At 37.2% G+C, this 21,512-nt stretch overlaps 1 protein-coding gene across 1 annotated transcript in view; it reads right to left on the minus strand.

Annotated features, from left to right (window-relative positions):
• The window catches only part of Tll1 (tolloid like 1), a 199,261-nt gene that overhangs the window by 60,897 nt on the left and 116,852 nt on the right, over positions 1-21,512 (minus strand). Inside the window, exons 9-12 of the mRNA XM_021170021.2 lie at positions 18,624-18,739; positions 7,395-7,497; positions 4,455-4,571; positions 3,342-3,487 (exon numbers count right to left, since the gene is read on the minus strand). Of these exons, the coding sequence (XP_021025680.1) occupies positions 3,342-3,487; positions 4,455-4,571; positions 7,395-7,497; positions 18,624-18,739 (482 nt within the window). The remainder of the gene's footprint in view (positions 1-3,341; positions 3,488-4,454; positions 4,572-7,394; positions 7,498-18,623; positions 18,740-21,512) is intronic.

A 21,512-nucleotide genomic window follows, 5' to 3' on the forward strand; every position in this document is an offset into this window, starting at 1 on the left:
CTCAAACCCCTTTCTGTGTTTGTAAGTGACGTTACAACCTCATACTGCACGAAATAAGACATGCAGATCAAGAGTCAAGGCCTGCAGTTCTTTGTCACCTCAAGTTCAAAGCATGCAGTAAGGCATGGCATTGACTAAGTGGCTGATATAAATCATTGTGTGTTATTATTCAAGTGATAGAGCAGATTTGATGACACTCTTTGCATGAGTGCTGAGGTCAAGTGTTGAAATGAGTTGAAGAGGAGATGGTCAGTATGTAATCAAGCTAATTGCTGATTTAGGTTCAATCACTTAAGAGAATGTGTTCAACACATAAGTGGAGACAGAAACAATAGAAATAAGTCAAAATGAAGAAAAGGTGGAAAATTGAAGATAGTAATAAAATGTTATATATGCCAAACTCAACCTCAAAAGCATAGTGGTCATTAAATCATTCTACCAATCAATAAAAATTAAGTGGCTTATGTATATATAGTTGTGTCAAAGATGAGACTATTATCTTTATACCATCTTACTTTTGAAGATTGTGAAAGGACATCATAAACCCCATTTGTCTCCATTTAGGAACTGGGCTTGATTTAGAAAAGAAGGCTATAAGGCACCAGCTCCAGGAACAGAACATAAGTCCCAGGAGCTGGAACATAAGACACCAGCTCTCGGAACAGACCATAAAATGCAGAAACAAGGTCATAAAACCCCCTCCCAAAGAACAGCCTGAAGATAACCACAAGAATGGGAAAATATTGCAGAACAGGCTATCTGTTTTGGGCAGATCTAGCTTATCCTATGGTTAAACATTCATGACATAGGAATGCAGAACACTGTCTACCTATGAGCCCCTAGCACCCACCAGTGAAATTTTAGATTACCTAACCTTCTAGAGAGCTCCCCTAGTCCCCTATAAGAAGACCTGGGAGCCTTTGGCTGGGGTTGCCATTTTGAAAAATGGTTGATTCTCGCATGCTGGTTATTTCTGTAGATTTAGTTTTTTTCTGTCTTTGTATAATGAGTCTGGGGTCTTTTTTCAGTGATTTTTGTACCCTTAAAATTGCTACTACTAAACTGATCACCAACAATTTAGTTGATATAAGTAAAATTCAGAAGAGTCAAGCTACTATCCTCAAATTTCTCAGTTTTTAGACATCATTTCTATAATAAAAAATCTTTCATAATTTATTGAACTATTTCTTTTATGATGCTTCATTATCTTCAATTAAATATATAAAATGGCAATGGGGCTCATAGGTATATATTTTTAAGATTTATTTTTTATTTTATGTAGATGTGTATAGTTCTGAGTGCATGTGAGTGCACCGTGTACGTTCATTGCCTATAGAGGCCATAAGAAAGCAGATTCCCCAGAACCATAGGTATAGGTGTTTGTGAGCCATCTGATGAGGGAGTTAGAACCAGATTTAGGCCCTCTGCACTATCAGCAAATGTTCTTAACCACTGAGCCATCTCTCCAGCCCAAGATTTTAATCAGACACTTTAGTTCGCTCTTCTCTGTAAGCTAGTGTATTTGAATAATGTTTATTATTAAAATTAAAAGAACAAACATCAAACACAAATAAATTTCAAAACCAAGATTTCCCAACTGCAGAGTTGTCAGAAGTATAAAATACAACATTGTGGTCAAAACAGAAAAGACTTATTTTTCATGATGAAAAATGTGTGTGGGAAATAAAGTAGCAAATTCAAGAGAGAAGATATAAGAATCAAAGATGGTTCACAGAGGTCTGTAGGTGAGACCAGAGAGGCTTTAACTGTATAGATGTCATCTAGATGCCCCTGATGCTGTTGCTGTGGTGACAATGACCACAGTCTTTGCTCTCAGAGCCAAGTATACCTTACCAGTGATTGCAGGGGAGCTTCTGCTTTTTGATGGCTGGACAGTGAATCAGGTTTACTGTGGTCAGTTCAAAAATACTTCTCCTCTGAGACATCTGGATTCCCAGGTCTTACTTGGACCCATCATGCCCTATCATCTTTTATTTATTTATTTATTTTATTAGATAATTTCTTTATATACATTTCAAATACTATCCAAAAAGTTCCCTATACCATCCTCCCGCCCTGCTCCCCTACCCACCAACCCCTGCTTCTTGGCCCTGGCATTCCCCTGTACTGGATGCCCTATCATCTTATTAGGCTTTCCCACATCACTTAGAGCTCTTACTTTCTAGATTCTTTGACTAACCGAAGCATGCTACAGGGTCCTTAAAATCATTTCTCCATATCTTTAGTTCTAATTGCTTCTTTTCTTGGTTTTTATTGTAATACAGATGGAAGGAAAGTAGGGAGGAAGGAAGGAAGGAAGGAAGGAAGGAAGGAAGGAAGGAAGGAAGGAAGGAAGGAAGGAAGGAAGGANGAGAGAGAGAGAGAGAGAGAGAGAGAGAGAGAGAAAGTAATGGGGGAAGGAAGGAAGGGAGGAAGGAAAACTATATTAATTATCTTGATTAGTAGTCTCAGAGTCAGGTTTTGGTGCACGTGTGTGTGTGTGTGTGTGTGTGTGTGTGTGTGTGTGTGTGTGTGTAGTATTTATGTTTGTCTGTATGTGTGTTCACATGTGAATGGGCGCTTGTGTGTTTTGGGCTGTGTTTGCATGTAGAGGCCAGAAGTTGGCAACACTCTGTTTTCTATTGTTTATTTACTGAGGCTGATTCTCTGGCTGAATTCAGAGCTTAGGGACTTGGAGAGCCTAGGTGGCTGTTTTTCCTCTGAGAGCCCACTCCAGGAGGGCTGGCGTCACAGGTGGCCTCCACACCTGCTAGCTTTTATGTGAGTTCTGGGGAATGGGACTTCAGGTCCTCAGGCAGGTGATTTATCCAGTGAGCTTTCTCCCCAAAGCACTGACAAGTAACTTTTTGATGAAGTTAAAAGCTTCTGAGAATATTATACTCGATATAAACAAGTTTTGTAATCATATAAAAGCTAAAAAGAATGTTCTCCATCACAACATAAAAAGAAACCTCTAGAGGGGAAATAAAGGTTTTGTGATTTAATGGACCCTCCAAGCAGTCTTTTGACAGAGGCCTATACATTTGCTTTAAAAAAAAAAAAAGCTTCAAAAGCTATCAACACTTCAAACATTCTAATTCAAATAGCACAGTTAATATAAACTCACTTTAATCTTCTTGCAAATGGCTGTAACAAGCAAAAAAAGAAAAAAAAAAAACAACCTTTCTTTCTTGCTGTTACACTTTATAGGCTACCCTCTGCTTCTTCGCTGATTAAAAGGCTGATTCTCTGCTTCTACCCTGACTTAATGAGGAGGCCCTTAAATGCTGCTGTCATTTATAGAGAACATGTCACCATGAAATTTTCCTAAAAGACTTTACCTCAAAGGCCTGAAAGGTCAGTCCAACATGGTAGCCCTCGGACACCATTATTTTCCATACACACTCCTTCATTGGTCGGTAGTCATCGGGGTAATTGGGAGATTGAATCTGCCCTTCATTTTTCCTTATCTCCCCTCCACAAATCGCTGAGGAAGGCAAAACAAACAAATAAGTCCCAAAAGGTTATTTAATCGTATTTTTCTTCAAAGTATTTAAGGTCAGTTCTATGAGAATGCAAAGACCGCGCCATAAAGAAAATCAAAACTGGACAGTTGTAGTGCTACCAAAATTATGGGGTGAACAATTGTTCGCTGAATTTGTTCTGTGATTCCCTGTGAAGATTTCTTGGGCTTCTGAACACAGGTAAAAGAGCTTATTAGCAAAGATTCACTTTGGGCAGAAACACTGCAGCTTCTGACAGCAGTGGTATGCAGCCTCTATGGGTCTGTCCAGTAATCCTCTCCCCCACCAGGAGGTGAATCTTTAAAACAAAATTTCCCACTTACTTAAGTTTTAAGGGAAGTGGGACTCTTCTGCCTTGGAAACTACTTAATCTCCTGTATGGAAAAGGGATTTATACACCCACAACCTGCCTAAAAAGGCTGGTGTACAGCCAGGAGCTGGATGCCAGCTCATTGTCTTTAGGAAATATAGAACAAAAGCATGTAATACATTCTTTCTCACATGCCGACTCTCCCATTTAGACAAAGAATGCTTCATTACTGTACACAATCACCCTCTGTACAGTGCCCTAGAATGGGGTACTTCACCATTCCAGGCATCAAACCGATTTTTAAAGAAAATCAGTACAAAGAAAATTTCTAATTTTTCTTAGCATTTCACAGCCTCATAAAACAAACATAAGAACTGTTGTCTATTTGCTTTGTCTCTCCTGAGTTATTACTGTATCGCTTACACTGGGAAACCTGTTCTTGCCATTTAAACTTATCGAGTATTTTTATTAAGATCATCCTGTGAACATCATCATGTTGGCTTATTAAAATTATGTAATGGCAAAAATAAGCTTTCCATATTCTTTTAATGAAACCAAAGGAAACATCTTTGTTGAGATGCGAGGGATTTAAGTGACTTCTTAAGTGTAATGTGACTTGCCTTCATAGACGGCTGCAAACCCTTTTCCTACCCAGTTACTGCTGCTACGAAACTCAATCCACATTCTGCTGTCTGTAGATGTAAGAACTCCAGCCACTTTGTCCCCACAGAATCTACCTAAAAGAAATTAAAGAATAGACAGAGGCTCCTAAATATGAATATGTATACACTGTGCATCGAATTAAAGACTTGTGCTCCACAAGAGTTATAATCTATATCTATGTCTATGTCTATGTCTATGTCTATGTCTATATCTATCTATCTATCTATCTATCTATCTATCTCTATCTATCTATCTATATATATATATATATATACACACACACACATACACACATATACGCATGTATTTGGCTCATATCTCTGGTAGAGTAGTGTTTCTCAAACTGTAGGTCACAACACCTTTGGCAAACCTCAAGCTTCAAAAATATTTACATTATGATTCATAACAACAGCAAAATTACACTTATGAAGTAGGGATGAAAATTATGAAGAACGTGTATTATAGAGTCACAACAATCATAAGGCTGATAACCACTGGTTTGGAGCCATAACTTTACCTTAATAAGGTAACGAAATAAAGCACTCTCTTCAAACCACTTCAAAATCCTCTGCCAACGGACACCCATATCATTGTCATATAAAGAATTACGAGTTAACCCCCCAAGTTCATCAAAGATCACATGATGCTTCAAGGTGGTGCTATGACTCTATGAGAATAGAAAAAGTCTCAAGTTGTGCTGAGAAATTAGAGCAGTCATCAATGTGATCACCCCCAATGGGTACAATTTGATTCAAACACAAAGAGAAGTTCCTCCCCTCATCAAGGTAATGACAACATCTCAGAACAAAAAGTGTAAGACACCTCAGGTGCCTTACATTAATATACACACCCAGCTCAGATAAAGCTATAATAGTCTGTGGTATTATAACCAGAATAGTTATATCAAATTGATTCTGAGTGCTGATCATATTCTGTATATATATATGTGTGAGTTATTAGGAGACAATAGAAAATGAGTAAAGTCATAGAATTCGACCTTCCTTTCTACATCATCCTTCCACAGAGTCATTGCTCGCTACCCGATACAGATCTTTCAACACACACACACACACACACACACACACTATAAAATAACTCTACAATCATACTATACTTTTAACCATTCTTATAATTGTTTTGATTTTAAACTAGCATACAGCTACTAAATCTCACTGTGGCACTTTTGAATGAAGTGTGTTTAGCATGTTCTCCTTCTGTCTCATCTCACTCCTCCCCACTCCCCCATTCTCCTCTGTACCCCTGTCCCTTCTGTCTCTTTTCCTCTCAGTCCTAAAGGACACATCCTTTAGTCCAGTCACTGTCCTTCACCAAGACCTAGTCTTCCCTTCATTGGTCTCCTTTTTTGTTTATTAGGCCTTACTAACATTTATAGTCACAATGTGTAAACACATATACACTGTTGGCTCAGATCAACATGAGACAGAACAGCAGCTCCCAGCATTACTATGCATGTCTGTGTATTGCTGAAAATAATCATACCCATAAGTTTAAAGAAAAAAATAGCTAAATTGAATAAAAAATTCATAGGAAAGGTCAGTCAGTAAAAAATACTTTTGAAGCTATGCATTAAATTAAAGAGACTTGGCAAAGGACATACTCATTCACTATTACATGCATTCAAACTATGGAGAAATCTGTTCAAATCATCCTCCGTCTAAGAGGGTGTGAAGTGGCAGCTAGAGTCTCTGCGGTTCTAACGTTTTTCCTGGTGAGTTGATGTTGTGAATCACAGCTATTTCACTCAGAGCTCAGTCTTTCAAGGAACCCTTGGGAGAGATTTCACACATAACTGTATCACAGTGAGTCAGTGTGGTGGAACCCTCTACACTGGACCAGGGAGGCTGGTGGTGATATTCCACCAAGTGCTTTCTTGAATGTAGATTCAGATTGGATTCTACAACTGGAAGCCACTGAAGTGTTTCCTTGGAATCCCAACTACACTTGTGATACTGTGCTTTACACAGGCTGAGAAACTAGATGTAGAAAACAGAGCTTTGTTTTCCTCGACTTGAAGTATTACATCAGTTTGACCTTTTTTTGTTCTTGTTTTGAAGTATTTCCAGAGATGGCACAGACTTACTAAGTTAGTTTCCACATCAAGTAAGGCAATGTCCATTCAGCAGGTTTTAGATATTAAGGCTGGATCAGTACAGGACAAAACCTCAGTGGGGCTAAGCTATGACTAAAAATGAAGGGAAGCCACAACTGGGAAGGAAAGAACACCAAAGCAGAGGAGCTGTGGGACTGTGGTTGGGGGTCACAGCTCCTCCCACCTCTGAGCAATGCTTCATGAAAGCATCTTGTGTAGTCTGTGGTTTAAAGATGGGATCAGACATCCCTGAGCACCAATCTGAACTGCAGTTACTGACATAAATACAGATGCCTCTTCTCCAAGAAAAACGGAGATGTTTATAGGAGGAACGCATTCACTACTCACAGGAAGGCAACTATCAAAGATGGACCTGATAACTCACACTCCTGCCTTGGGAAAGAGACCACACACACACACACACACACACACACACACACACACACACCATATACATATGCAACCTATCAAAACTATTACCCTTAAATTTCTAATTCAGAAATAAATGCTGTGTGGAATCAATAAGCAAAATCTTTGGGAAGCTATGCTTAATCACTGTGTTCAGATCAAATAATCTAACCCATATTTAAGTTATTTTAAATCAGTGAATCAATCTATTCATCTGTTTGTCCTTGAGCAGTTTTCGGTATGGTTGGAAAAACATACAATTAAAAATATAAACAATTTCAGTCATATAGATTGAAAGTGATAACTCTTAGAAACAGTGCCTGCCTCAACCATAGATAGAATACAGCCCCAGCTACAGAGGAGATGAGTCATGTCTTACCAAGGAGAGGTGACTTCCTCCAGTAACCATCTCTTACTTCAATGTAATCATACCAGCACAAACTACTTTTGTATAGGTCCATCGTGGTAAAATTCAAGACAATCTGCAAAGCACAGGAAGTAAAATTGACTGTTAGCACATAGAGATTTGATTCCAAGGGGGAATGCAAGAAAACAAAAAATAGACTCCTCTTGTCTATATTCATAGAGCACTGGCAACTTAATTAAAAACTTGAATCCACATGTTCTTATTCTCATTAATATGATCTGCATGTGTGTGATCACTCATATGTATGAGAGCATGTAAGTGTGTGGATATTACATGCTCATAGCATGTGTATAGAAATCAGAGAGCAACCTCAAGTGTCAGTACTCTGACATCTTCCATCTTGTGTTGGAGAAAAGGTATCTAGTCGGTCTGGAACTTTACCAGGTAAGCTATACTGGAGAGAATTTGTAGGGAAGCCTCCATCTCTGTCTCTCATTGCACCTCTGCTGGGATCGCAGGGACACTCACTTTGACTGACATCGCACTCAGCTTTGTAGTCTAGAGATCCGAACTAAAGCCAGCACTTTAACAAACAAACCACCCCACAGCTGCATTCTGATTAATATTTAATCAAAGCAACAACAGCAGCACAATGTTAACCAATAGGTAGAGAAAGCACTTTAGCAATCAACCTGAAATCCATAGTTTTAATTGAAGCAGTCCCAAAACAAGTAGGAGCCTTTATTCAAAAAGTTTATTTTGAATTTTTCCTGGGATAAAAGGTTTGAACCATGAATAATTTCCACTTTTTCCACGAATGACTTCTTTTTAATAATTTATTTTAAAGACAACCATCAAGACAAGTATAATTATGTTAAAAATAAACACCATGTGCTGTATTCCCAGAACATAATATCTTTGTGTGTGTTGAAATGTTTAAACACAGCTCTAACATTCAGATCTACCCCTCTGAGTGTGACTAAAGGCAGATGGCACAGCAGTTCTCCAGATCCAAGAACATTCATGTGAAGGCTTCCGAGCTGGACGACCTTGTGTACGACCCTTTATTCTTCCCTTTGTTTGGAATGATGATGCTTTTTATAAAGACAATAAAGAAAAGTCCTGGAAAAGATAATTTTTTTCATGGCTTCATAAAACTCTTCAGTTTTCAAAGCTTTAACTTATTTTCCTTGGTTATACCAAACATACAATGGAATTAAAATGAGACTTGTACTTCTGTGATGTCAAATTATTTGGAAACCATTTTGTATATTCAAAAGCCCAGTTAACCCTCTGGTACTTTAAATGCATCTAATAGGTTTTAGGCTCATAATAAATTTGCTCTTTAGATACTAAAATGGATGTTAGCCAAAAGCAATAAATTGTGAATATTTGAAATGCCTTCCTATAAAATGATGGTTTATAGCAATGTTCAAAGAAACTTTTAGTGAGAGTGGAAAAGTTGGAGGAAGTGAAAGACAGACAGAGAGACAGACAGACAGAGAAACAGAGATAATAAGCTTACAACCATATTCAGAGTACCCTGCCAATGCTGATGACAAATATGCTTCCCTCTTTTCTTATTTCAATATTATTAATATTAATATTTTAATGTCTATTATATTCTGATGGAGATAAAAGAAAGGGTGTAGATTCGGGTTGGTGGGGAAGCAGATAGGGTCTGAAAGCTCAGGGAGGAGAAACTAATCAGAGTATATTATATCAAAATATCTTTTTAATAAAAATAAATAGATATAAAAATGTTCAATAGCACTAATCATCCAAGAAATGCAAATTAAAACCACAATGAAATACTATTTCACATCTATTAGAATAATTGTTTGAGAAAAACAGAGAGATTTAAAAATTAGGTATGAAATGTGAGTATACTGTTGAGAATGTAAACTGGTTTGCCCATTAGAAAAGAAATGGCACTTCCTTAAGAAATTCAAATTTGAACACTATAGTATCTGAAAATCCTATTTCCTTATGTAGAAAGGTAATAAAAAAAAAACCCACTATCTTGTAGGGGGAAAAGGAAAAAAAAAGAGAAAACTGAACACTGTTAGGGGTTAGGGGGAATCACACATTGGATAAAGAGAAAAACAGCAGCAGAACATGAGGACGAGAGTTTGGGCCCCAGTGCCCACTTAAGTGCCAAGCAAGCATGGCAGCCCACCTGTCATCCTAGGGATTCCTAGGATACAAAGACAGGGAACATTTGGATCAAGCTGGCCAGTTAGGTTATCCAAACCAATAAGCTCTGCATTGTACTGAGAGATGCTGCACTGATGTGTAAGATAGAAATCAATGGAGGAAAACATTAAATTCTGGTTCTGCATGCATGTGCACTTATGTATACAAACATGCCTAGTTCACATACATGTGACCCATGCACATCACATACATATACACAAAAGGAGGGGGGAAAGCAAAGGAAGCACTACTTATAGTCAAACTCATCCTGAGCCCACACCTTCAGAGTATGGAGCCAAGGTCCCTGTAAATAAACCTTATACCCAACAAAGGGGGGGAGAGAACCTGCAGATTCCACCTCCAATGGTAGGCGCGGCTCCCAGTTTAGGGATGGGGCCACCATCCATGTCAAAATTTTTAACCAGAAATGTTCCTGTCTAATGGAAACACAGGAACAATAAATGAAGCAGAGGCTGAAGGAAAGGCCATCCAGAGACTGCCCCACCTAGGGTTCCATCTCATCTGCAGACACCAAACCTCCACACTATTGCTGATGCCAAGAAGCGCTTGCTGACAGGAGTGTGATATGGCTGTTTCCTGAGAGGATCTACTAGCACCTGACCAATACAGATGTAGATACTCACAGCCAACCATTGGACTGAGCCTGGACAACCCAGTGGAAGAGCTAGGGGAAGGCCCGAAGGAGCTGAAGGCGATGGCAAGCCCATACAAAGAAAAATATCAACTAAGTGGGCCACTCAGAGCTCCCAGAGACTAAACCACCAACCAAAGAATACACATGGAGGGAGCCATGACTCCAGATACATATGTAGCAGAGGATGGCCTTTTCTGGCATCAATGGGAGGGCAGGGGGGCTTGGTGCACCAGCATAGGGGGATGTTAGAGGGGTGAGGTGGGAGTGGGTGAATGGGTGGAGGAGCACCCTCATAGAGGCAAAGGGGAGGGGGTAAAGGGGAGGTAGGATAGGGAGTTGTGGGGGAGTAACCAAGAAGGGGGGTATCATTTGAAATGTAAACAAAATGATTAATAAACAAAAATTCTACCTACAGCAAACATCAGGACTTCAGATTATCCTCACTGGATGAGAAATCTATGACTATAGAGAAGCAGAGGTGAGATAAAGACACAAAGATAATAATTGAAATTCCTGGGTGGCCTCTCTTAAACTTAAGAGAAACTTAAGAGGCAATTTTACAATCATGTTCAAGTAGTTTCAATTTCCCTCCTAAAGAATCAGCTAAACTGGAAATCCATTTATCACCACCATCAACTCAAACTGGAAATTATGTCTCTGGACTGCTAACAAACAGTTAATACATGAAATCATAGAATGCCCCCCCCCCACACACACACAGAGAGCTAGACAAGAGGATAATTCTGAACAGAAGAGTTTCCTATCTTGTTTTTAATCTTCTAGTTTAAGCTCCAAGCACCATGGAGGAAGAAAACCGGCCTGACACTAATACAAAACACAGAATCCTTTAGAAGTAGAAAATGTAATAAAGATAGGTTTTCTAAAATCAAATCATGGGGCCGTGGCTATGGAGGTAAAAATCCCAGCCTTTGAGTAATGCTGCTAGAAGAATCCCTAGTTGAATTACAAATCAAAAGCACTTGGTAAACAATGGTTTGTTTTCTATTATACCGGTTTATGTAACCATGTTCCTATCAAAGAATAATAAGTGAATGCTGCATTAGAAGAAGTATTTCGTTCCTGGTGGTAATAAGCATCAATTTAAAATTAATCACAGCTCCTTCCGAACACAAATGGAGACAAAGCAGGAAGAAAGCTCTCAGGTTTCCTGGTCTGTGAGGAGATGCAGTTGCAAAGTTTAAGTGATAGACTTGCAGCTGAGTTTGCTCATTAAAGACTCTGTTTGACAGCGCTGCATAGTGAAGAATCTTGAAGAAAGGCAGATCAGCTGTTCAAGGATCTGGATATCTGCAAGTCTCCAGAGCAAGAATCAATGTATGACTGATTGCACAATCAAGACAATGCTCACTCCTTACACAAATTCCATGGCACCATTAAAAGGCCAATTACAATAGCACTGGCACCTTTGAGAGATAAGGAGAGGTAACTTATATATGAAGTACATTTGGTTGATGTTACTTATGGCTTTTGGAGAAAGATATTAGAATTAAAAGCAACAGACTATAACAGATTACTGAACTCTGGCCAGAGGAAACCTAAGAAAATCTAATGCACTGTGTTTGATGGCTATAGGACTTTCCTCAGTAATAGAGTTCTGAAGTCGCATATCAAGTCAGTAAACTGTTCTGTCTGCTGCTTATTTTCACAAACACGCAAGCAAACAGTTGTAATGATTGTCTACCATATTGTCTATATCAGTTTGGGCACTGTATTGTCAAAAATGAATATTTATGGCAAACCTATAAAGTAAAGCTATCTATTTCATGTCACTTGTAACTCAGAAGCTATTGACTATTAATGTTATATTCATATCAAAAGGCACAATATTCTATCTTCTGAAATTAGAAACTATTCACTATAGTACATCAAAAGACCTAAGTTCAAGGTCATACCCTATCTTTTCATATTTTTAATTTACTTAAACTTTCAAATGCTGAAGAAATCATTTGAATATGATGACATCATATCAAACTTGTGTTACCATAATTAGATGGCAAAGCTTTTAGTTGGATGTTGTGAAGGAAAATCAAGTAGACAACCCTCAAGCACTGTGAAATGCACATATGTGTATCCTGCTCACTGTGAATATTCAAGCATCCATCTTAACACAAGCTTTGAAAACAAGCACTACTTGTCTATAAAAATAATAAAATAAAATAATAAAATAATCATAATGATATTCTGCTATACTCATATATCAGTACCTTTTCTACTCATCAATAGAGAGTCTCCCTCTGGCAGCAGACAGGAGCTGGAAGATAGACCCATCATAGAAAGACATTACATAGAATGAGAGTATAAATCAGAGAGCTCCATTAGGTCCCTACCCTCAAATATGGGGAATCCAGTGGAAGAGAGGAAGGAAAGGTTGTAGGAGTCACCAGGAGAACATAGGACACTGAGTCAACTAAGCAGGGTGCATATGGGCTCACAGAGACAGAAGTGGCAAGCAGAGGGCATGTATGGGCCTACTGCACCAGCTTTTCTGAGCATGTGTTGTAGCTGTTAGCTTGGTGTTTTGTGGGATTCCTCAGGGTGAGAGTGGGTGTGTCTTTCACTCATTTGTTTGCTCTTGGAGTCTTTCCCTTCTGTTGGTTTGCCTCCTTCAGCCTTGGTGTGATGGCTTTTGCTTTGTCTTCTTGGTCTATCTTCTATTTTGTTTTGTCCTCTTTGGTTGTCTCTGAGAGGCCTGTTCTTTTTTTGAAGGGAGACAGACAGGGTGTGGTTCTGGGATAGAGTGGAGGTGGTATGGGAAATAGGAAGAGTTGAGGGAGGGAAAACTGTGGTCCGGGTGTATATAGAGAAGAATCTATTTTTGCTTAAAAAAAACAAAAGAAGTGTAAATAAAGCATCAGTTCACTTGTCAAAGACCAACCATGCTGTGAAAGGTGTTTTAAAAGACATTAAGTTTAACATTTCATAGAAAAATAATCCAGTTAGAATGGGGAATATAAAAGAACCCAAGAATGGATGAGGACCTTGAGACTGTCATTGAAGTGTCTGCCTTATAGGTTAGGTGGCCCAAAATGGTCAAACTTCTCTTGAGGTTCAATTATATGGCAGATGGGGGGTAAAGTGGGCATTAGATTGTCAAAGGAATTCTTCTACTTAAAACTGTATGATAGTATTTGGGTTGAATTTTAGATCAGGCATTGCCTGGTATTAATTAAAGTTTTATGTCTCCTTTACCAGCATTCTGTTTCTTTCTCTAGCTAATTGACAATTTCCATCTATCACGGAAGCTCTAAACAAAGTTTTACCTTTGATCTTTAACATGGAAAGGCGTTACCTTCTCATTTCCTAGGTGACACAGTAATTTCCAAACTTATTGCCCTTTGGTTTTTACTTTCATACATCTAGAACATTTCCTGTGCTCTGTGACCATGTAGATTTTAGGAAAGTCTGGCTACCATCAGTTCATGAGTGTCAAAGGTTCAAAATCTCTGATGCTTTTTAGCTGACTCATATTTATGATCTGAAGTATGTGTATTTCTAACTAAAGACCTGCTGGGTATTACTAGCTTTTGTGCCCTGACAAACCCAGTGTTAGCATCAATTCCTAAAAGTGTCCACAGGTGTGCCTAGATTTCTCTTGTCCCTTTCCTATTTCTTGTCACTTTTCAGTCTCGACAAAAAGCTACTATAGGTCAGTCATCTTCAGACCTCCAATGATATCTGAGTGCTACTATAAACCCACAATAAGTTTATTTTGATTTCCTCTGATATTTTCCAAAATTTAGCAATGATATTACTGCATTATAAGGTATCATAATTATAGACATCATATATTTATTTTACATATCAGAATATACATCTATTTGAAGAGGATCAGAAATATGTGTGTGTGTGTGTGTGTGTGTGTGGTGTGTGTATAGAGAGAAATGTATATGTATAGAAATGTGTAGATATATATGTGTATGTATGTATATATATATATATATGTACACATACACACAAATTGCTCACTTTACATATCTTTGGCTATATAAATGCTAGATTGTGAGTCACCATTATGTACAGAGCATAGACAGATGATTAAATATTTTCAAAAGGAGGACACTTGAATGACAGATTTTAAATGGGTTATACAGGAAAAAAAATGGGAGACTATTCTAACTCTATTTGAGACATAAGCAATCTACCCTTGTTCAAAGGTCAATCAATTGTAAGTGACAGATAGATCAATACTATATGCTTCTGCCTGGTCACCACAGCTGAATTCTGAGCCGTGCATGCTTAACTGTTAAAACATCAAGAATAGTCTTAGACCAAATTGGAATCTCCTTACCCTGAGAGATTGGAGCCTTAGAACACATAGTAGGGAACTGGTGGGCTTTGGTTTTGATTATGAGAAATGGTCATGAAACCCAACTTGCCATCTTACCTGCTTTCAGTCTTGTATTATTAAGTTATCTTCACATTCTTTTATAGCTATGACCTTATTTTAAAAACAAGGATTTTCTCATGTAAAAATAAAGTATGTGTATTAGAGAAAATGGAAAGGGACAAAATAGAATCTATTTGTGAGGTTCTCATAGTGAGCAACCCATCCACCTATGATTTTGTCTTTGGTACATGCAGTTTAAAAGTTGACACATTTAGGTATATGATGTTTAACTTGTGATTTCATTTTCACATTATACTATGTTTTTCCAAATTCCTGTTTTCTTGTTCAGTTTCATTCCCAAGTTTTCATTTTCAGAATGCACCCAGATTAATGCTCCAAAAAGTGTCATTGCTGAGACTGTCAGTATATAATATATACTGACAGTATATAATACAGATTCAGTACAAGTTCCCCAATATCTCTGTAGAGATAACCACAATTTCTGCTTCCTAGAATTCTAACCCTGCCTATCACTTGACAATATAGTCCTACTCTATCAGTGAAGGTTTATGACTGAAATGTGAGGCATCACCATTGTTTGAGGAGCATCTCTCTTACAGAGTGGGGGCCGGTGACTTCATGGCAAATACATAGGGAGCCGCACTTGTAACCCAGAAGGGTTTTTGCGGCTTCAGTCTTCTCCTTCTGTGGCGCTCACCTTACTGTGGGTCATTTTTCAAAAACAAATTTGTTGTGCGAATAATACCAACATTCTTTGGAACTTCTGTGCTATCAGTGTATATTTTAATTTGTATTGTATTTTTATTTTAAGACATATGCAAAAAAGTATTTTCTTTAGCTTCTAATTCAAGTGCTAGATACTTTTCTTTGAATTTAAAGAATTATATTTCTTCAGAAGAATGATATAAAATTCTAATTTTCACACATCATTATAAACTATAAATTCAGAATTATCTATTGAAAAAAACCTGTTTTCAAATTTACTTAAGCATGTTCTTTGTAATATGGATGTATCAGACGTGGCCAATGGCCTCAGGTCATGTTAGTTCATTGACACAAGAGGCTCTTTGGACAAAGCCATATACTCCAGGGTCCAGAAGATTCTCAGGTTATGAACTAGATTTAGATGTAATTTACCCAGCAACATTGACACTTCAGACAGTGTTACTCTCCTTTGACCAACACTGCACATCTTAAATAAACTTTGGAAAGAAACTTGGTCTGGTTAGCAATCAAGAAATATATTGGAAACAGGTTTAGAATTACATTTTTTGTGAATTTGGTGAAAACTATACATTTATGAACCTACAGTGCTTCATCCTGGAAAATATTGTATCAGTCTCCTAATTTTAGTTGTATAGTAAGGTTTTCTGTTTCCAAATTTAGTAACATATTAGTAACATTTTTGTTTGAAGGCCTCTAGAATTCTGTTTTAATTTTTATATTCTCCTTTTGAAGTTTTCTTTAACACGTGGAAAAAACATGCATGAGAAGAGGAAAAAATAGAACATATGCCATGGGAATATATGAGTTAAGTGTTTCAGGGAGAGTCATGGCAGAGAAGAGAGTCCCTATCTTTAAGTCTAATCTTAAAGAAAAGTTGGTAGAATGATAAGAACAGATTATGGATTTGTAACTCTCAATCCTGTGAGGGAAAACTCATGATTCATATATAGAAAAAACAAACAACAACGAGTAAGCTGTAATATCAAAAATAACAGTAAGTATCACTGTAATCAGAATTATATGTAAACAATAAAGCCATCATTCTAGGTTTAAAAGACCATTGAGTGCACAAAGCAGGACATGTGCATACCCACACTTACTCAAAAGAAAGTGTGAGTAATCAGTATCAGAAAAGAGGGCTCAATTTTGTTTGTTTGTTTGTTTGTTTGTTTGGATTTTTAGGTCAGGTCTCTTTATATGGCCATGGCTGTCCTGGAACCCACTATGTAGACCAAGTTAACTTTGAATTCTACCTGGGATTAAAGGCATGCACTCTCCTGCTTGATTTCAAACAGAGTTTTAAAGTGAACCCTGACTAGAGATATAAAATCCCTATATAGTAAAACCAGATAAATATATCACAAAGATGTAACATTCTAAGCATTTAATAACCTATTATATGTACAACAACATGGCCTAAATATAAAATGAGATTACTTCATTTTTAAAATAATGTAAAGTTTAAAGTGCAACTAAGACAGCGACAGGACAATGACAAACAGTGGCACAGGTCTGTATTACGAAGCCGGCTAAAAACAGTAGCAGAGAAGATTAGCTATATAATCTAAAAGACTGATGAACAAAACCTTGCATGGATCATTGAGCAGAATATACTGTCAAAGCAGAGATTATTCTTTGTAAATATTGCTCTCTCCCAAGGTGACATTAGTCAGAAACTATTTTGCCAAGTGAAGAATGACAGAGAAAGTAATAAGAATGCTAAAAGCATGTTTTTAATTAGAAGGTAAATGCTGCTAAAAAGAATTTTTGGTTGAGAAAAATAATGAGACAAAATAACTAAAATGTAATAATAACCAAGATAAGAGATGACTGGTTGATTAGAATAAGGTGAGTGGACTTGAGAGACATTACAGTCTCCATTGTTTGTGCTGAAAAAATACAACTTAAATATGCCTGCTATAAACTTAGAAGTCTAAAAGGCATAGAATCACATTATAAGAAAACAAAATACACATGGTCTAAAATGAATTAATTCTTATAATTCATAACTTATAACAATTTAATACATCCTCGTTATCATAAATAATATAAACAACAATAAAAAATGATACATTTGTTGATTTCTTCTGGAAACATTTTTGAAATTACTTTTACTGGTAATCATACAAGAACAGTGAATTAGTTTTCAATACTAATAATGTAGAGCATTTTAACAGGATTGGAGGGGGAAATATCAGTTATTCATTGCTGTAATTTGAAGTAGCTTTATTATTCTTGCATCAAATGTTTTCAAATTCTACAAAATCTTGTTTTTTTTTTTAAATGATAGTGAGCTTGACGATTCACACAAATAAATGAAGCATTTGGAAAGCAGAGACAAGAGGGTTACCATGACGTTAAGGCTAACCTGTGCTAAACAGTGAATGCCAGGCCCACCACAGCTACTTGGAAAAACAATCCCAAAAAGCCACAAAGAAAATAATCAGAAACATGTTTTTCGTAACACAGAAGGGACTTATTAAAGTAACCTATACAGAATTTTACCAAAATGTATAACAGTATTTCAATAGGCACACAATTCTTAAATTATAAGTAGCTATATGAACTATAAGGTTATTCATGCAACCAATCAGTAATTTCTGTGAGTAAAAATCATTTATATTTCTTTTTCAAAGACTTTTTCTGTGAATATCACAAGACCCTGGACAGCTCTGTATCCATGCTGTTACTTAAAATCACCAGCCATCTCTAAGAAGACCTGGTAAGCAATCTCAGTAACTCAGTGTTACACTGAGGCTGATGGGTGTGTTTACAGTCATTCCATGTGACTTCAAGAGTCAAATTCAAACAATAACTTGACAGGCAGAGGGACTATGGATTAAAGTCCAGTCTGGACTACAGATTTGATGAAAGACAGGTTGGGAAACTTACAAAGACCCCCCTCCACCTCAAAATAGAAAGCAAATAGATGCTGTAGCTGTAGCTGTAGCTGTAGCTGTAGCTGTAGCTGTAGCTGTAGCTGTAGCTGTAGCTGTAGCTGTAGCTGTAGCTGTAGCTGTAGCTGTNTAGCTGTAGCTGTAGCTGTAGCTGTAGCTGTAGCTGTAGCTGTAGCTGTAGCTGTAGCTGTAGCTGTAGCTGTAGCTGTAGCTGTAGCTGTAGCTCACTAGGAAAGTATTTGCCTAGCATGCTTGAGCCCCAGGGTTCAATCTCCAGCATAGCAAAATAATAATAAGGAACAATAATGGTAAATAAACAATAAGAAAAGTATAGCTTAGAACTAGTGAAATGCTTTACATATAGGAGACTGAAGGAGAACTCCTCAGGTATCCACTACCTTTTCTCCCGGGGTCACAGACACTCTCCAGATGCAGTGCGTATAGGAAGGGTAGCCGTTTGGGAATCCTGGGGAGGAAAGGTTGCCACTGGATTCTTGCAGGGTTTCTCCACATGCTGGAGGGGGAAAGGCATGAAATTACTTACTAATCATTACGAAAGGCATGAACATAATAAATAGAGTGTTGGATAGTCATATGCATTTTTATTTCTTTTCTTCCTTATGTTCTTTTTGTAACTAGTACTGGCTCTAAGCCCCCTGAGTCCTGAGACTTCAGATTTGTACTACCATGCCCCACTCTAGACACTTAATACCCTTCAAAGGTATTAAGTGTCTCTTTTTATGTCTCTCTTAGATAACTTCAGTATGCTTTCTGGTGTCACTAAAGATAACCATAAAACAAGACATGAGGTGATAAATAATTTAGCATATATAAAGTTCTCTTCATGGAAACTTTTCTCATTCATCATTATAGCAGGTAATTTCAAGGACAACCATTCTCCTTCAGACTAGGGAAGAATTTCTGTGTTCTGGAATCCTGAGAAACCTTCTTTTCTATTAAAATAATCAATGTGAATGGCAGCTATATATTTACAGTGGTGTGTAGCAAATTTAAATAGTAATTCTAAGTAAAGTTATGTACTACTTTAACATTTAAAAAAGTCATAAATGGTGACTAATACAAACCCAATTAAGGTAATATCAAAATGTAATATACAACAATTCAAAATAAGAAAGGCAAAGAAACGAAAGAGGGAAACATTATTAAGAGGCAGGAGTGGTAGCTCAAAGCTTACGAATACTTGCTACTCTTGCAGAGGACATAGGTTTAGTCATAGGAACCCGCACTGTAGCTCTCAAACCCACTGAAGTCCAGCTTAGGAATGTGATGCCACCTCCAGCCTTTGTGAGCACTGGGGAATCACACATACAGACATCCATATAGACAAACACTCATACACACAACTTAAACATAAATAAATCTTTAAAAAACACCCATTTTCCAGAATGTTCTATACAAGGGGTTTCTCTGTTTTCTTCACTCATGTGTAAAGACTTCTAAAAGGGTGATTATACAGTTTTCACTTTCTAAGCTCTTCTTATTCTTTGGAAATAGGTGTCAGTGACATGAAATTACAAACTGTAATCTACACACTTTCTATGCTGTAGGTCAATGGACATAATTCCATTAGTTTCCCTGGAACTTTGGCAAGGGGCATACTATGCACCCTATGAACCTAGCTGGATTTCAGTCTCTGAGAATTGCTTCCCCCACCACAGTTTTCGCAATGTTCATTCAATTGCCTAAAAGACACTCTCTTCCCCGTGAAGGGTATAGCACTCAAAACAGACATTCCCTGCATCTGAGGAGGAGTAACACACAGCATGAGAACCCTCATCTCTTCAAATACTCAATAAATTATAAATGACTCTGCATATCTTGTGTTAAATAAAGAAAGATAATGACTCTGGAAACGTAAAACAGAGCTATAAAAACAGTCTGGGATGATATAAATATTTATATCATCAGCAAAACAGACACTATGTTTGCACAACAAAGTAAATCTAAAGTAGAAATGAGTGATGCTTATTCTGATGAGCCAGGCAGATAAAGGAATCATTGAAGAGAATGAAAATGCCTGAGGTCAGAAGCACATAATTTAGCACAGTTACCGAACGACCTAGGGTCCTTGATACATGGTTGTTGCAAGGAGACTTAGAAGAATCTGCTAACATTAGACTATGTGCTTCTAAGAAAGATATGTTTAGATGTTAAATAACAACTGGGGAGCAGAAAGTGTTTTATGAAAAAAATATATTTTTCCACTATTTTCAGCAAATTATGTGAGAATCAAAGCCTCGATTGAGCAACATGAAGCTTATGCTGAATCCTCTATAATAGAATTAAAGCCATAAAATGATTGAGTCACAAATACATAAAAACTATGCTGTTCCAATGAAAAGTAGATTCTCTAAATTGTAAACCAAAACATAACATAATTTAAAGAGTATTTCTCTATAAATTATAGCCAGATTACAGTGTAAAAATGAAAAAGCATTTCAAATGAAGCTTTAGTGAGCATTTGATTTTGTTTTGTTCAATAAGCTATGTTGTCTCCCTTTCAAAGTCTCAACCTACCACACACTGACTGATTTATGCTCAAATATAAAAATCAAATTTTGGCTGGGTATGGTGGCTCCTATCTGCAATCTCATGCCTGTAGAGCCTGAGGCAGGAAAAGTATCTAGAGTTAAAGACCAGCCTGAACTACAGAGTGATCTCCTGTCTCAAAACATCATCAGTGAACTGGGGAAGGGGAACTAACAAGGACAGATGGCATGATTAATTCAAATGTTTGTCCATTAATAGTAAACATAGGAATGAGAGGGAAACCTTAATTCCAATGCTGTTAGTAATCCCAAAATATCAGCAAGTTTAAAATGATTTCAATCAATTTTCTTGTCTGAAATCAAAAACAAAAACAAACAAACAAACAAACAAAAAAACACACCTACTTTCCACCTACTTGATCCTCAGATTCCATGAGGTTGTTTGTTAGAGTGAATGACATGACATGTTTGAATCCATAATCACTCCCACCTACAATTAGAGAGACTGAGGGGTGAGAGTATGGCTGTATATGTGTGGATTACAACTACTGCTCCACTAGTGATTGGGAAAATGAAAACAATAAACTATACTGTGTTTTTATAAATTGTTATTGTTATTGTTGTTGTTGTTGATGATGATGATGATGATGATGTTTGTAGACCATGAGTGTGAACCTGGGCCCTTGTGTATACAAAGCAAATACTCTTATCACTGAGCTTAATAGCGGCCTTTCCTTCTTAAATTGTGGTCAGTATGGCCTTGAACTCATTCTCAGT

The sequence above is a fragment of the Mus caroli genome, chromosome 8 (genome assembly GCF_900094665.2).
Source record: "Mus caroli chromosome 8, CAROLI_EIJ_v1.1, whole genome shotgun sequence".
In the NCBI taxonomy this organism is placed as follows: domain Eukaryota; kingdom Metazoa; phylum Chordata; class Mammalia; order Rodentia; family Muridae; genus Mus; species Mus caroli.